General features: G+C 37.6%; 1 protein-coding gene across 1 annotated transcript; it reads right to left on the reverse strand.

Moving 5' to 3' along the window:
* Window positions 1-8,652: 8,652 nt before the first annotated feature.
* On the reverse strand, window positions 8,653-17,143 carry TMEM106B (transmembrane protein 106B; the record flags this gene model as incomplete). The annotated part of the gene is made up of 7 exons (XM_082014923.1): window positions 8,653-8,791; window positions 9,548-9,601; window positions 12,128-12,177; window positions 12,267-12,407; window positions 13,196-13,355; window positions 14,584-14,647; window positions 16,924-17,143. The coding sequence occupies 7 exons, from the start codon at window positions 17,141-17,143 to the stop codon at window positions 8,653-8,655; spliced, it is 828 nt and encodes a 275-aa protein (XP_081871049.1).
* Between the last annotated feature and the right edge of the window lie 367 nt (window positions 17,144-17,510).

A 17,510-nucleotide genomic window follows, 5' to 3' on the forward strand; every position in this document is an offset into this window, starting at 1 on the left:
GTGTAGTTGTCAGCATGCAATATAAGATTAGCACATTTTATTTTCTCTAAGTCTCAGCTTCCTTCTATCCTACTACTTTGCATTTTTAGTGAAAGCAAACCAAAGGCAAGCTTGGCAGCCATCTGCAGGAGCAAGACACTGGGTATGTCTACACAACAGCTTAACTTGCTTCCAGAAATCAAAGGGTGGCTTAAATCTGCCAGGTCCCTCCATGAATACTGCTGGCTCTCCTAAAGTCTACAGGGCAATACTTCAGTCCTGACCCCTGAGAATATTTGCCAGTACCAAAAAGCTGGATCTTGGCACTCCACAGAAGGTGGTGGAGATGTCAAAGTAGCCAGGCTCCTCTCTTGAGCATAAATCATTCACAGGGAAGTCAGGCATGGCAGGTCACATAGCACATTAAAAGCAGCATGGAAGTACCAGCTCTGCCCCATCTCTGGATTAGCAGCAAGGAAATGTGGTTGTAGACATTATGAGTTTTAGAATCTATATTCTGCAGAAATATTTTGGGCTTCTAAGGCTTATTTTAATATTTCTTCACATATTTGATGAAAAGTTCACAAATTTAGTGTCAGTGTGGAAAGCTAAATAGTTGCACTGATTGTGTCAATGTATTTAAAGATTGAATGTAAAATTTGGTCACAAGTTTATGGTGGACAAATTCAATCCCTTAAGTGGATCCTTGTGCAGACAGCCGCTAACATTCCCCAAACCTACGCTATTTAAGGCAGACTTAACATTTAAGAAATAATATATATACACTAGTAGTATACAAGACTCCAAAACTCATGAAAAAGTCAGTAGGTCTTTACCTATTGTTTTCTAGCTATTACCATTTACTGAGGTAACTCTCGTATCACTTCTCTGACCAGTACCAGAACAGCCACCTAATGGTATGATTCTCAGAGGAAAAGTTGGACAAAGGCAAAAATATGTTCATTCTCAACCTCAATTATATTGCTAGGGCTGCTAGAAGTGTTACTTCCCAAAAACCTCAAGAATTATATACATCATTACCTTTCAGATACCCATAACTGCAGTCAGTGAAAAGTTACATTACAGTGATGCTGCAGCTCCTTAATCAAATTCTAGTTTTACTGTATTAGGCAATTCACTGGCTCATGAAAAAGCAGCTCCATTACGGAGTGGCGTCAGCTCCACAGTGCCCATGACAGCTCATTAAACTGGCAGCAGTGTGGCACCTGCTACCCATACGCAGGAAACCCGTATCGCATCTCGCCTCGCAGGCATAAGAGGTAGGGATTCCTGGAGAAGATAAAAGAAAAAAAAACTAAACCAAAAATATAGAAGGATCTTTACCTCATCTGACATTAAGAGTCTTCTAGCAAAATTAAATGTGTGATTTGGTGTTCCTTAAGTTGCCAGATAGACATCATCTTCACAATTAGTGATCATTAGTATCATTCACCACTAGTGTACCCAAAGTCCTCTCAGGTGAACTTATTAGCACAAAAAACATATGCCCAGCATGTGGGGATATGTGCTCAGTTACATAGAGAGCTGTATGAAATTTTGAGAAGGAAATCAACGTAGAGCCAGCAAAGGAAACTTCCAAAATCTTTCAGAAGTTTCTGTTATAGTCAGGTCTTTGGAACTAGGCCATTTTAAGATGTCAGATCTTTCACTAGTTAGATTTCAAAAATGTCTACTTTGGGTGTTCTGGAGTAGCAATTTTGGGGTCTTTGAGTTTGTCCAAATTCACATTTGTTTACCTATTCTGATGTGTCAGTGTATTCCCTTTCAATTTTCTCCACACTGTCCAGATGGACAAGGTAGTGTTTGAAATTTGCCTGGTAGGACTTCACCTTTGTACTCCCCTACTGGCTCCAGATGGAAAAAACAGGAGAAGAATCCAAATCATGTAGTTTAAGTATACAGCTCAAATAAAACAGTTCACTGCTAAAGACATACTTTTGCCTACCTGTCCCCAGTCAGCTAAAATGAGAGGCAGTTCTTTGCATGTCTTCAAGCTTTTATTTATTGGTAGTGAAATACTGCTTAAAGGTTATTGTTCTCAAATTTACAGTTTTGAATAAAGGGCTTGTCTAAATAGGAAAGTTCGGACAACGGTTACAACAACTCTAGGACTATAAAAGAAAGAAAATAGCAAGCATGAATAATTTTCCCACATAAACTAACTTTTAAAAAACAAGCATTTTTAATGAGATCCACAAGATGAAACAAAACAGCCTAAAAACCCCCACATCCTAAGACCCCCCATGGTTATCCATTAGAAGTCATACCAGCAGCCATGAATGTACAACAGGTTTCTCCAGGAGAAACCTAAAAAAAACCCACTAAAGGCATTCCAAAACATATGTAATAGACTACCTGTAACGTTTGAACAGGTTATGCATGTTCTGAATGCTCAAAAAAAAGAGTCACATTCATTGTTGTCCAGCTTTTAAAGATTAAAGCTTCTAGGCAATAATGGTTCTTTACAAAGTTATTTTAAATAGCTGTACTGGGTCTGGCTGGGATGGAGTTAATTTTCTTCACAGCATCCCATATAGTGCTGTGTTTCGGGCTTGTGGCTAAAACAGCGCTGGTAACACACAGTGCCTCGGCTAACGCGGAGCAGCGCTTGTAGAGCACGGAGGTTTCCTTTTTCATTGCTGCCTCCGCTCGTCCCCCCCGTTTGCTCAACCCTGCAGGGACTAAGCTGGGGGTGGTCAAGAAGCTGGGAGGGGACACAGCCAGGACAGATGCCCGCAACTGACCAAAGGGACATTCCATATGGCGACAGAAACTCAAGGAAAGGAGGAGGAAGGAGGGACAGTCAGGGTTACAGTGTTTGTCATCCTGTTGTAAACACGTGCCTGCTGAGAGCAAGTGAATTCCTTCTTTTGCTTTGCTCATGCACACAGCTTTGCTTCCCCTGTTAAACTGTCTTTATCTTGACCCATGAGCTTTCTTGCTTTTGTCCTGATTCCCTCCACCATCCCACCAAGGGGAAAAGCATATGAGCTCACCAGCTGTCTGGGGTCAACCCACCACCCCAGCCCAAGTTTTTAACTCGCTTCACTTTACTAGTCCAGTCAGACAACAGTAATTCATTCACATATGGTGCCTAGCTTTGAGGTATACCAGTTTATTACAGACAACGCAATAAAACATAATATAAAAAAGTAGATTGCAAAGTTTTTACATCATGGAATGCCAACAGTTACAAAAATTGAAATCATACCATCAAAAATATATGAAAGGTTGTAGGGAAAATTATGGGGAGATAGGGAAGGAGGAAAGAAGAGTGTTCTCAGTCAAAAAAAAAAGCATGACCCAAGCTTTTTTAAATAGAAAATTTAATATAATTTTTTGAGTCAAACAATCCTGTCTAGAAACATATTCATAATTAACTCCAAATTTTGAACCTCTAAGTAACAAGATCCATTGTCCCAGTTAACTTACATTAAGATAACTTCTGTATCCTACAAGTCATTCCCAAATACCTCTTGACTTACAGTGTTTATCATGCTGAAGTTGATAGCTGATTTGCTACACAGTTACAGGAACAACAGTTTACAATTCTTAAGTTACAAAAATAGTTATCACGCATTAGTATTTCTATACATATCTCAAGCTATTATATGCACACTCTGTACAGTGGATGTTAACAGTGGTTAAGTTTGCTTCCTTAAACAAAACGAACAAACAAAAGAACTAAATCACTGACAGTCAAACCCAAAATATTCAGGCACCATAATATACTTGCATGTCTGGCACTAAATACCCCTGCCCACAGAAAGCAAAAGCAGTTTCAGTACCCAAAAGACACACGCATCCATGTTGTAAGACGATTCTGTGATGGCTGGTGAAAGAGGACAGTACGAGGATCAGTATGTTACCGCCACCGAACGTTCTGGCACTGTGCTGCAGGACCCGACACCAACTTTAATCATACAGATGCCTTGTGGACAGCCGATCCAACAGGCCTGCCTACAGGCAGAAAAGCAGGTTTACATGGCAAAAGCTGTAGGGCAGCAGAACAATCTACCCCTCTGGTAATGACCAGAATTCCTCAGCTAAAGGTAAAATAGGAAGGTTAACGTCTCACGTAGACAAACACTGGATATTTTTGCCATACCCAAAATTGTTTTCAACATGTTTTAGCTGGGTTTTAGCTTGGGTTTTATTCCTCCCCTCCCTGAAGCCAAAAAAACAATCTAGATTTTTTGGCATGATCTGGGCCAACAGTAACACACATTTTGCTGGTTGCAGTAGTCCATTATTGAAGTACATTGGTTGCACTTACATTGCTTATCCTTCCCTTTCAGAAGCAATAGTAAGCCTGGAAGCATTGCTAAGGCTGTGGTACTTTATTAGATGGGCAAGTGAAAAATTTAGTTCTCGGAGGTATTACTACTAGTCTTACTTCTTAACTCTTGAAGTCCAGTCCAACTGATATTAAGTTTCACATAGCTGCCCAACGCTGAAACAAGTCACCCATTTCAGAAGATGCTGTCTGGGAACAGACAGACATCCCGCTACAGACTTGGAAGGTGGGAAGAAAAGCAAAACCACAACTAGCCACCCCATCACCACCACAAAAAGAAAAAAAGGAAGCCTTAAATACTGGATAAGAAATAACACTTTAACATTTTCTCAATTTAGAAATGTTTTGCATACTTCTCCAAGCACTATCCTTCCCATCACAAGGGCACAACACTTCAATCAGATGGTTAAAGACCTTAACAGTTCAATCCAAGCACTTCAAGATTCAGTGCTTAAATGGCCAGCTTTATACACCAATGCTAAAAAGCCCAGAGTCATGTTTGCAATGTACTACTATGAAAAAATCTATTCACTTGCAGAACTTCAAGGACAATTTGAAGCAAAGTCAGCTAAGGCATGTACGTAAGTCTGCCAACATAAGGCTGCAAAATATAAACACCACAATGTTAATATCAAGGTCATGCACACGTCAGAAGTGCATTAAGAACTCAAAGCTGTATCACACAGGCAAAAGATGGTTACACTTGTCTTCACAAAAGGTTAAGAATTAAGCAACTATCCCCTAAATATCAAGATGAGTAAACAATGAATGAGCTTCTACATGCTCTTCCCCACACCAGGAATTCAAGAAGAAAGTGTCAGGTAATTACATCTTTTAGTAAGAGTGCTTCCCTTCAAATCTCTCCAAATGGATATTTGATGGTTAGATCTTTGAGCTTATTTGGTGACTTCATTCATTCATTTATTTTTAAAGCATCATATTTAAAATGTAAAATAATTTTGTTTTCCAAGTCAGAATGTCCAAATAGCCAACATTTTTACTCATTTAAGAGTTCCATATTAATTTACCTTAAGTTATAATTTTGAAATTTTACAGTTATTCTATCAAGTATACATTAAGTCCTGTTTTTCAGTAGTGCCATTACAGTGCAACAACTGGACCACTGTTTTAAGAGATAACTACCAAAGCTTCCATATTAAAGTGCAACAGGTTTTGGTACAAGAATTGCTACAAAGAATTCAAGTGAAAAGAATTGTACTAAAAAATCCCTTGAAACACTACACTACAATGCCAGTATATATGTATTTGAAGATTATGGGAAGTTACAAGTGAAATATGAATCACTTCAAAAAAATCCTTCAGAAACTGTCTCACACATAAGGAGAACAAACCAGAAAAAATTTGTGATTCTTGAAGTTGACCTTCTGGAGAGAATTTGTACTTATTGACATACATTGAACTGAAACACTTGCCTTTATTTTAAAAATCAAGATTAAAAAAAATGTGTCAAATAATTACAGGTCTGTCACTTAGACCTATTCTCATAGCTTGTTTACAATGTTATACAAGTTAATACTGACTTCCTTTGCTCCCTTAGCATGTTTCCAAGCTCAGCCACAAAAAATCAAGTCTAAGTTAAGTATTCAAACAGATGTCTTAACTACTAAATTTTAATATCACATCTCTTCAGATAAGCAGGTAAGTTCATAATCTTGACCTGTTTTGTTAGTCATATGCTGACAGTTTTGCAAGGACACACTATCACACATGGAACCTTTTGATTCTCCTGTAACTGACTTAGTTTGAGGATTCATCAAGAGGATCTTTATTCCAGCCTTTATTTTTTAAAATGAGAACTTAATCACTCAGCAAGTCTACATCCATTACGCATCCCAGATGACAGACATTAAAAATAAGAGTTGTATCTTCCCCCTTCTGCCACATACATGGAAAGAATAATTCCACACACAGTTCTTTATTTTAATTAGCCAATATCAACCATTTCATTCAACGTAAGGTCCACAGATTTAAGTATGTATTTTGCTGAGCATGTCTGCCAAACTTTCAAAGGTCAGTTTGAGTCTCAACACTGCATAAACAGTGTAACCTCCCCCTGCCATGCTTCTTCAAGCAGCATTCACTACTGTCAAATAATTTTATCATTGTGCCATTCCAGTTATTTTGGATTACCTTTTATCCTTTGAAGAAAAGTTTGTTTTAAATTAATATAAATACCTGCCTAGAGCTGTTTTCTTTTTCTTCTACTTTAACCCCCCCCCCCCCAAACAAAACCACAAACAAACCACAACAAACCTAAAACACACACTCTAGGTATAAATACTTAGGCCTAGAAGAAAAACCCTGTATCGCTTGCTGGCTGACTTCAGATCTGACATGGCTTAAATCAGAATTCTCTCACCACCCTCCTGGTCTTTAGTTATCACCTGTATATCTTCAGACTATCAGACAAGCTTCTGTATGCATTTTATCAGCCACAAGACTGAACCTCTAGGAAGATTAAGAGTCAACTGTGAACTAGTTTCCCTTATGATTGTAATCTGTAATTAATGTTTAAGTGCCCAGATTCAAGAATAATTTTCAGAATATAACTACAGTAAGTCATCAGAATTAACTATTCCACTTCCAGAAGTTCTCTGAAAGCTGACATCTTCATCTTACCAACAATTACATGAAACTGAGTTTAGGTTCCAAAATTTTTCATAGACATTCAGAATAAGTGCTCATAGCATTCAGAGGAGGGGTTTTTGTATAGTTACTCAATTTCTTTTAAATGAGTCTGATATCATCTATATTCTTCCCTTCCCTCCCCATCATGTCTATCTAAGACAGGCCGATAAAGAAAAGAGTAATACACACATGTACTGAAGTACTAAGAAATTATTAGTTGCAAGAAGTTACTCAGCAGCCATTTTTCATAGTGTTTATTGCTAATTCATTTTATATAGCTTTTTTCCAGGAGATGGGCAGCGTAAAAACCGCAACATCTATTTTAAAAAAAAAAAAGTATCTTATTCATTACAATCAACATTCTTAATAGTACCTTCTTACAGCTGCATCTAATTCAGAAATAAAACAATCCTGATCTAGTTAAAAAGTTTTGTACCTAACCCTTAGAACAGTTAGCCTTCAGAAGTCAAGCAACTTTGGACCCAAAATTTACAATCACCATGTTTGATGACAACCCCGGAAATTCTCACTGTGCAAGCTATCCTACTGAAACTATTTAATAGCTTTATTTTAAGTCAGTCTCATTATTACATCAGCATTTAGTCTTATAGAAAGAATTGCTTTATTCTGCCTTACATAATTGACATGAACTGTGAGTGCTCTGGAGATTCAGGTAGCTACTGTATCGCTTACTGAGTCTGCACACTAAATATACACATCCCAACATACTAAGACTTAGAAGTAGCTTAGATACGCAGTTATACTAAAACAATTAAAATGATGAAAATTTACATCCAGCTGCCCGAACCCATGCTCAGTTTCCCACCTAGTTCTAACTGCACAATCTTGATTTTAATAGCTGTACTCAAAAGTTTACTAAAGAACAAAGTAGAATGACACTGTCAAAGTCTTTACCCATTAATTTTCAACAGTCTTGAATTTTTCCTCTGTCAGTAATGATTCTGGGGGTTGTGTTTTGTTTTTAAACCCAATTTTAAATCTAATGACACACATTTTCCTTATGACTCCCAGAGGTAGCAGGAGGGAACAGGAATGAAAAATTGATTGCCAGATTCTGGAAGTTGCACATTCAAGTATAGTGTCATCCAAGAGAACTTTCCTGGCTTTCACAGACAGCATGTCACCTCTAATCATGTATAGCAAATGAAAAGTAGAATCCCAAAGTAAAGAACTATTGCCACTGGTTTACTAATAGGAGTTTCACACCCAGATACCTCAAAGTAATCTTGTTACTTAAGTTGTAACAGTGCCAGTTTCAATAGTCAAGTACCAAGAACTGAAGACTAAACTTAAAATTTATGGGTATCAATTTTTCTAAAATGCTCATTAGTGACACATTTCACCTGAACACAGACATACACACAGTTACTCTAAGTTGATGTACCACACTGTAAGGAAAGGTCCCAATTCAGTTCAAGAATCTGATATTCCCCCTCTCCCTCCCACCACACAGCTTGAGAAGTGCTTACTGTAATAGAAAGCAAACAGAAGGGGAAAACACAACATTTAACAAGTGCATCTATATACATTTTGCACCTTCTCTCTCCTTGCATCTAAAGTGAACAGGTCACCATGTTCGCTGTGCTTTGCATGCACATACTCCCCTCTTTGTGTAGTACCAGTCCTATTCAAAGGATCCTGCAAAGCACCAACAGCAGTCATTCCATGCTAATCAACAGGTGCTTTTACTGCGGAGGCTGAAGTACATTTAAATATTCTGACTGGCCCAGCTGGTAGGTTGTGTTTCCTCCACAGTCCACATACTGGTATCTCTCTTGGGATATTTGCTCAGAGTGGCCAAAGTAAGAGGTTGTCACCGTCACTCTTAAAAAGACAAAACATAGGAGATTTGTTTTGTAAGGAACTTGAGTTCCCTAAAGATCAGGGTTTTTATGTTATTAGGGTTTTTAAGGAAAAAGTTTTGGAACAAAATACGTAATATTAAGAAGACAGTTTTAAATAAAGTTAAACCAACACTACAGATCTTCTCCATGAAAGACATTTGCTTTCCTGAGCACAGGGTTTTTTTTTTTTTTTTTGTAAAGAAGATGGTAAACTAAGGTTTACGCGTTAATCTCTTGCTTTGCAAGGAGAATGTAAATGCTGATTAGAGAAGCTACAGCCACAGTGGGTCTACAACTCTTCAGCCCCCCTGCCCCCTCACCCCCCCCCAAACCACCCCCAAACCCCACCATGCTATTTATGCAGTCACAAAAAGCAGACTCTGGCAGAGTACCAGGAGCCTGTAACCACCTCAAGATCATGAAGTTCTTGACAATTTTTGAACAGCGGCTCATACCTAAGCTCATTTCAAAGTATTTGAGACCTTAGCTCCGTGGCTACAGCCTAACAGCAGAACAGGTACAAAAATAACAGTTCCATCTACTGAAGTGTCTTTACCAGAATCTGTCTAAAGACACAGTTCAATTTCAAGAACTATGAAGCTACTACACTAGAAAGCAAGTTGATTTAATTTTATCTATGATGCACAAACTCCAGGATTAGTATTTCTAATTAATATTTCAATGAGAATTACATGGCTTTTAAAGTTGTTTCCAAATAGGAAATTTGCATACTTACTGCATCATCACTACTATGTTATGCACTTTGATAGATGCTAAAGTACAGAAGTCACTGCAAAAAAAACCACAACAATTGTTAGATTTGCATCAAGCTTTTACAGGTAACTATTGAGAAAGCAAGAATTGTGGCTTCAATGGGAAATTCTGCTATATGTGTATATAGAGAATATAGAGTTGCTAGCAAGAACAACTAAAATACTTCAAAAACACTGCCTGTGACTGTATACTCACCTAGGTCTACTTTTATATACGTAGTCTTGCTTTCACATGAGCTATAGTCACACGTGCTTGCCTACATGTAATGGTTGCCAACAAAAGAGTCCTGTGAGACAGTGGTCACTTCACCTTTCAGAAGCTAACCACAGTTAACTTGAACAACTACATTAAAGCATGTCAATGCCACTTCGTTGCTGATGACTTTTACTATGAAGGCATATAGACATAATTTGCCGTTTCACTTCATGTTACCAAATTTATATACAGAAAGGAATCTCCTTAAATCAATTGCTCTTGGCCACAAATTTATCAGCTCTGGAATGAAAGGCATGTGATCAGTGCTACAAGACTGCATGGCAGCCACCCACAATATTTGCATACCACTGTAATTCTAAATATAATGTATTTAACATCAGTATATGAATATGTAATATGAAGTATTATTTAAGAGTAAATGAACACAGATGATTCAAATTATATGAAAATACAAATAAAACAGTACAGTATTAAAAGTTCTTTTACACAGTAATGATGAATATCTTGATCTTTTTCCTGCTAGGCTTAGAACAGGATTTAGTTAGGTCATAATGACAGTTATTGCAGATTTCTAGTCCAAAATAACAGACAACCTGTAACATAACATAAAGCCAGCTTGTATCCAACAGCACATACCATCTGACAAGCAGAGAGGTACAATACCAACATACTGTTTTTTTTAACCCCAGATTATCTGGAAATAAATCTGTTTTAAAAAACCAAACATACAAAGCAATGAAACAAACAAAGAAAACCAACCCCAAGCACACCACACAGCACAAAATTGTGGCTAGGAACCTACAGTGGAAGTGAATTCCACATTGAGCCAGCTCTCCAAAATAAATGGGTAGAAATGCCCTGTATGATGCTGTTTTTATCATACAAGTCTGCTGTATCCAGATGATTGTATGCAGACACTTCAGGCCTTTAAGATCTCCTGCATTCAACTTAAGCTGATTTTACAGGACACCTACTCTCCAGGATCGAAACAAATAGCTAGTTATGACTAACGCAAAACCTAAATTAACTAGCTGGGGAAACACTGAAGTGTGATCCGCTGTATGATCCCCGGTGCTATAACCTACAATATTATGTGTATTACAGAGATTACCCCAGGGCCTTCACTGGAAAGTATTTGTGTGTGGAGAAAAACCCCAAACACAGTAACAAATACAAAACCCCACTAAGACCAGCTAAAGCTACATTGGATGGATATTCAAACTAAGGGAGCTCACTTGCTGCCTCCAGGGTTGCTTCATACAGCAAACTCAGGCTCTCAGGACTCACAATATAGTGAAAGAACAGAAACCCATCAACAGGTCACAGAGGTCAACTAATACCAACTGTGTAACATACAGAAAATCTGGAGAAAATGAACAGCTATACTTTTGTGTGTGGCTCAAATTCTGTTTAATATGTTTTAAATGTATCACAACAAAGCTAGTGAGTGCTACTCACAACTAGTAGGACCTTGCTGTATCAGTCTGTACAAGAACTTAGGTCCCTAATTGACACAAACATCTATAGTGGGTCTCATTACCAGTTATACACCGTGCTTAGCGTCACTGTGCTGAAGCAACAAGTATTTTCACATGCATACAAATCACCTATTAGTCTGCTCTTCTAGTAATGTTCACAAACACTTGCTGTCCTGAAGGAGCACAAGTCCACATTTCAGACTACTGACACATGACCATTTCTCTGCCTCTGCTCCAAGACTGCACAACCTACCTCTGAGCTAGACCAGCAAACACATCATTGTTCCACACTGTTGCCAAGGATGCAGCTATCAAGCAGAAGAGCCTGAAATCTATTCAGTTCAGGCGACAGGCTGAACAGCTTTTACCTGTCTGTCTCTCTCTGTACATCCAAAGTCATCCAGTTTTTCCTAAGGTTAGTCACCAGTTTGCAGCTATTGTTGGGAACAGACTCTCAACAACTGGAATTAAGGCCACAGTACTGACCATGAAACAAGTTTCAATGTGTTATTGCACCAAAAGCACAACTAGGTAGGTATCAGCACGAGTTCTATGAAGGCCACATTTATTTATTCCTCATACATCCAAAGGGTAAGCAGATTCACAGCATTCAGTCATTCAGTGTTTACATAAAGCTAACTTACATGCCTTTAAGAGGGGACAGAAGTACAACACTTAATGCTTATTTAAATTTTTAAGTCTTTTTCAGCTCTTAAAAACTCACACAAAGAAAATGCCACAATACCTCTGCAAATACATTTCTGCTGACTTTGAAAAAAGTTGGTTTTAGCACCATCGTAATTTTTAATAAGACCCATGTGATTAAATTTAGAGATGAGTACACTTACAACATGTAGCTCATTTCATCTTGTATGACTGTGGGCACCATATAGTCAATCTAAAAAAAAGCATCAATGAAAAGACAAATGAGCAGATTTATATATGAAGATTAACACATATTTAATTTTGAAAGCCTATCCTATTTACCTGTTTCATATCCAGAGGACCAATGTTGGTGATGTTGTTTAGCCGTGCTTTGCCAATAACTGTTTTTGAAAACTGAACTTGGGCTGTGATATTTGCCACTTCAACAGAATAATAGTTGTTGTTCGTTATATTTAGTGTGTTCTGAAAAACAAACCGAAACACTAACAGCTATCCATTCTCTGTATCTTGATGAGCACACATTTTTAAATTTGTGTCTGACAGTAATATCTGAAATTATGAAATTATGCAATTCCTGCCTTCTGGATTAGACAGGGGGGAGAGCCCCGTTCTCAAATTTTTTTTGTGACTATATTAAGCCGCACAAACTTCTGTACAACTTCCCTCCACTGCGCATACTGACCATTTCTTCCTACCCTCAATTATTCCCTCCAGGAAATTTAGCTGTCACAGGATCCTTTTCTTCCATGGCTGCTTTGCTTTATTTAAAATGAGGAACTCCACCAAAAGCCTTTAGGCAATCCTATATTAACTGCATTACCAAGAAGTTAAGCAGCATGTGGAAAGAACTCCTTTAAGTTTTAAGGTGGTTAAGAAATCGTTTTTCCTCAAAACCAACTTTGCAGATGCATAGTACCAGGACAGCATTTAATAACATTCCTACATATACATACAGCACATTTCACTCATATTCCAAAAATAATGCAGAGAACTCTAAAGTCACCGTTCCCATGAAAACGGCAGACCCAGTGATAGCTTGCAACTACACCTCTATTAGCTATAGCTACAGGAACCAGCCACAGCAGGTCCAGTTACATTTTTCAAACCGGTCATTGTATTTCCTTGTATTTCTTAAGGCACTAACTAAGCTTACCAGCTAGACCACAATTTCTATGTATATCAAACTGTTACAGTAGTATTTCTTGTTGCACTTATCCATTACAAACACCCAAACAGCTAGCTAGACTTACCGTAATGTTTAGATATATTATATGTCTACCCTGTTCATAAGTGACATATACTGACTTCACACCAATGTATTCAACATCGATTGAGCGAGGAAACAAGAAGAATACAGCCAGCCCGGAAAGTAGTAAACATACAATTACAGAAGCAGTCACGTACAGCTTTCTGGAGGAAGAAAGAGCACATTTCAGAGTCAAAAGCACATTAAACAATAGTGGCATGTTATTTTAAGTGATAAGGAGCATGACTAGTCAATACAACTAGTTCAGTCTATTTCTAGCTCCCAAAGGGGAGAAAAAAAGCTATGGTGCACTTCACATCTATGTCTCAGACACATTACTCTTGTATACACACCAGAAACAAGTTTCAAAACATGTGGTTAACGCAATATTTGTAGCTTAAAGTGGAAAATGGAAGAGGTAAATATTTATGTTCTTTGAAACGTAAGACTTCCTCTTAGAAGTTATTTATAGCAGAACTTTTGTCATTCTGCAGGACTCTTGCATAACACACCCAGAAAGAATAAAGCTCTTGCATGGGATTCTTTGTAATAAAAGACTTTCAGGGAAAGTGTTAGACTCCTGCTAAGAAACAGGAAATTCACAATTAACCTAATATAAAAGGGTGTGTGTATGATAATAAAAAACCCACACAAATAAAAGGCTCTACTGCAGCTCAAATTTTCTCAAAATTAGAACACTAAAGTAATATGTTTCAAATTTGTACTACTACCACATCAGCTTTATGATCTAGTATAGTATTATGAAGTTACTGTATTTTTTTGTACTCATTTCTGTTTACTACAGAAACACCTAAAATTCTAAGCAAAAAACACACCACATCAAAAAGTGTCAGGACAAGAAGCTCTGAGCACTGTAATCAAACCTTTAAGTAGATCCTAGATAAAGAAAATATTAAATATTCTGCATCAGAATTATTAATTTGTTGATTTTGCTAGCTGCTCAGAGCTTTACAAATTAATTTTTAGGAGACTTATTTTGTAGTAGTGGCCCAAAGAAGTTATCACTTTACTCAGACTTTTAACGCTGAAGATGTATCTGCTTAGATCAATTAAGATACTACAGAGATTGATAAATACTTGCATAATTACTGTAGACATTCAGATAAATATCTACATGAAGAGATCATACAGTATTACTTAGCTTCGTAAGACATACTGTATTGGAGTATGCACACCTGTTAATAACTAACTCTAAGAGTTACAGGTTAAGATTGATATTACTCACAAGCAGGGTTCTTTCAACACTGAATGCAAGAAAACATTCCAGTGATTTTTGCTTGATTCTTCTTGACTCTATCACCTTTGAATTGTTGAATTTTAACTAGAAGAATTAACTGTAGATTCACGTATCACAACTAACTATTAACTTACGTTCTTCTTGGCCTCAGTCTCTGATCACTGTATGGAATTAATGCTACCAGTTGATTTTCCTGCCCTGGAAACAAAAACACCCTTTCAGAATTTAGACAAACAAAGAATAAGTATTGTTGCAGTTGCTTCAAACAAAGAGTGCCCGTCATAACTTAATGGCACCAAAGAATAAACACTAAAGATAAAATCCAGACAGGCCCAAGTAGATTACTTTTGTAGCTTATGTCACTTTCTGAACTAGATAGTGGCTTACACAACACAGAGTTAAAAACACCAAGCTCACAAAGATTAAAACAGCAACAAATTCTGCCTCTGTGCTGCATACATGCACAGGGGCAGCATGCCTCTGGCACTGTTTCCTCCAGAGAAATGGAGGTACACAACAGCTTCCAGCTCTCTGTGCCAGACCATACAAAGTCATAGGAAAAAACATTCAGAAGCTCAGGCAGTAAGAACTGATCCAGAAGGCATTCTACATATACTCTTCTGAAAAGCGTAAGTCAGGTTTGTTTAAAAACAAATACGTGTATCAATTTAGTTAGCTCTGGCAACAGAAGTTGTACATACTGGAAATCACTGGTATATACAACGTTTCTCACAGGACTGAGCTGCAGTACCCTAGAAGCCAAAAAGTATTTACGGCAATTTCTCCAAGCAACAAGTTCCTTCACTAGACAGCATTTTTAAAAGGGGGATATCTTGACAGTAGAAATAAAACACACAAGCACAGATGAGCTGTTGAAAATACATGGACTACACCTGCCTTTATAGCTTTTGCTATTTGCTGTACAAGAAAATAGAATTGAGATTCATCCACATGAGAACAAAGGGGCCTCAAGACCAAGTCAGATTTGCATTTAAGTCATGCAGCATTTCACCAGCATTATCACTTAGCTAATCAAACAGAAGTGATTCCATGCTGAATCACTATGCTGAGCAAAGTTTTTTGAGGGGGAGGGGAATTTATTTTTTCTACAATACTGAAGAATAATTAAAGACAGCCCTATTTATTCTGTAACTTATATAAAGCTGTAGATTTAATCACATTATTTCACTAGAATATATGAACATGCTTTTTTAATAGTTACTGCAAAATGTTTAATAAATTAACTCACATTTGTCTAAGTATTACGTTAAAGAATCCTACAGTCAAAGAAATAAGCTTTTGAACATAGGAATCCTGCTATTACTCTATTTTAGCTAGCACTATTTTGACTAAAACTTGCCACTGATATTATCAAGTATTTCAAGTTAGCAAGCTAACAGAACAAACTTCCTTCTCTATAGTCTTTTGGTTAAGATAATTTTTAGTTGCATAGTTTTTCCATACTTCAAATTTGCTGAATTCAAAGGTACTCAAAGAATACACTGGAGTGCAAAGATGAACAGCTACAACATCAGTCTCTTATGACATTTGCAACCATTTAAATATTCTGTGCCCTCTGACACTGACTTGCAGGCGAACAGAAGTATTTATGAACTACACCAGAACCTATTCTGACTGAAGCACGTGTATAAGGACAATATGGCACAGGCATCAGTTAATTTTCCTGAGCTGCTGGTCAAAATCAGTTTTGAGAGCTTTTACAGCCAATAATCCATTTTGGCTAAGAGTTCTGGCAAAAGCAAAGCAGTACCTTCTCATGAAACATGAAACCTTCTCATCAGTTCCTCCCTGCCGTCAAAGGGAGGATCTTACAGCTGAAGCAAAAGGCTGTACCTTGGCACACTGCATTTGCTATTCTTTCCTTTTGCCCAGTTTCAGATATTCTGCGTTCTCCTTTCTAAATAGCTATTCAGGTGGCTTATCATATAGAAGTGTAATATAGCAGAATGTTTCATTAGAAAAAAAGGAAAAGCAAAGGATTTGGGCAGCAAGCAAACAAAAGGGCTAGGCATGGAGACTGTGCAGCCTACTCCTGTAACACAGGTCTACTTTTCACACTCTGTATTCGCAACTATTTTTGCAAAGTTATATATTGATTCAAATAGTTTAAAATAGGTAGTTAAGAAAAGATGCAATAAAATGTCACAAAAATAAAAAAGTTTTCAAATTCAACTTGCAAGAGCTAGGGTTATGTGCTAATTTAAAGCTGAGAAGCCAGGAACACTGCCATTGTACACACAAGCAGAGACCCAACAGGTAATGGCCAAAGCTGACTCAATTTGTTATGATTACACACAGATGAATGAATCAAAATGCTTAGTGCTAAAAAGTAAAGAAAATGAAAAAACTTCATCTTGACTAGGAGAACTATTTGTTATGGATTATTATAGTTACAACTGCACATGGTTATGCGGTAAATTTTTAGGTTAAAAAAAGAAATAAAGAAAACTTACCTCGTGGAATTCTTCCTGTTCCCTGGCAAGTCGGGCAGGTGACACTGTCTCTTCCTGTAAATTCCACATAGGGAAACTGCGATACATCTCCACATCTGCTGTCTTCATTGTGCGATTCCGAGTGAACTAACCCATTCCTCATATTATCAGACACCGTGCCTCCATCATAGCCATCTTCCTTGCACGTGTGCATAGGCAAGTGAGAAAGTGATTTTCCCATGTCTAAAGTAAAAGTCAGAAGAAATTTTTCAGGGAGAATGATTCAAACATGACTTGTATTTATTCCTCCACATGAGGCAACTGTTAGCCTATGGTCATTACTCTGACTCCTGTTGCCCTCTGTTCAGATCCCTTAAGACCTGCAAGGTGTTAGGGCCCTGTCAAGCTGGAGTCAATCCCAAGCTGTAAGAACCTGAACTAACTGGGAGCGTTGTTCATATCCTCCGATAAATATGCACAGGTTGAAGCAGGGGATCGATGAGTGGTTTTTAAGTTATAACAGTACAATTAGTGGCAAAAGGTTGCAACAGTCTAGCAGTGCTTTTCAAAGGATTGTTATTGTACAGACTTTCACACAACACATTAAT

Source organism: Phaethon aethereus (assembly GCF_964289735.1).
Source record: "Phaethon aethereus genome assembly, chromosome: 2".
Lineage (NCBI taxonomy): Eukaryota > Metazoa > Chordata > Aves > Phaethontiformes > Phaethontidae > Phaethon > Phaethon aethereus.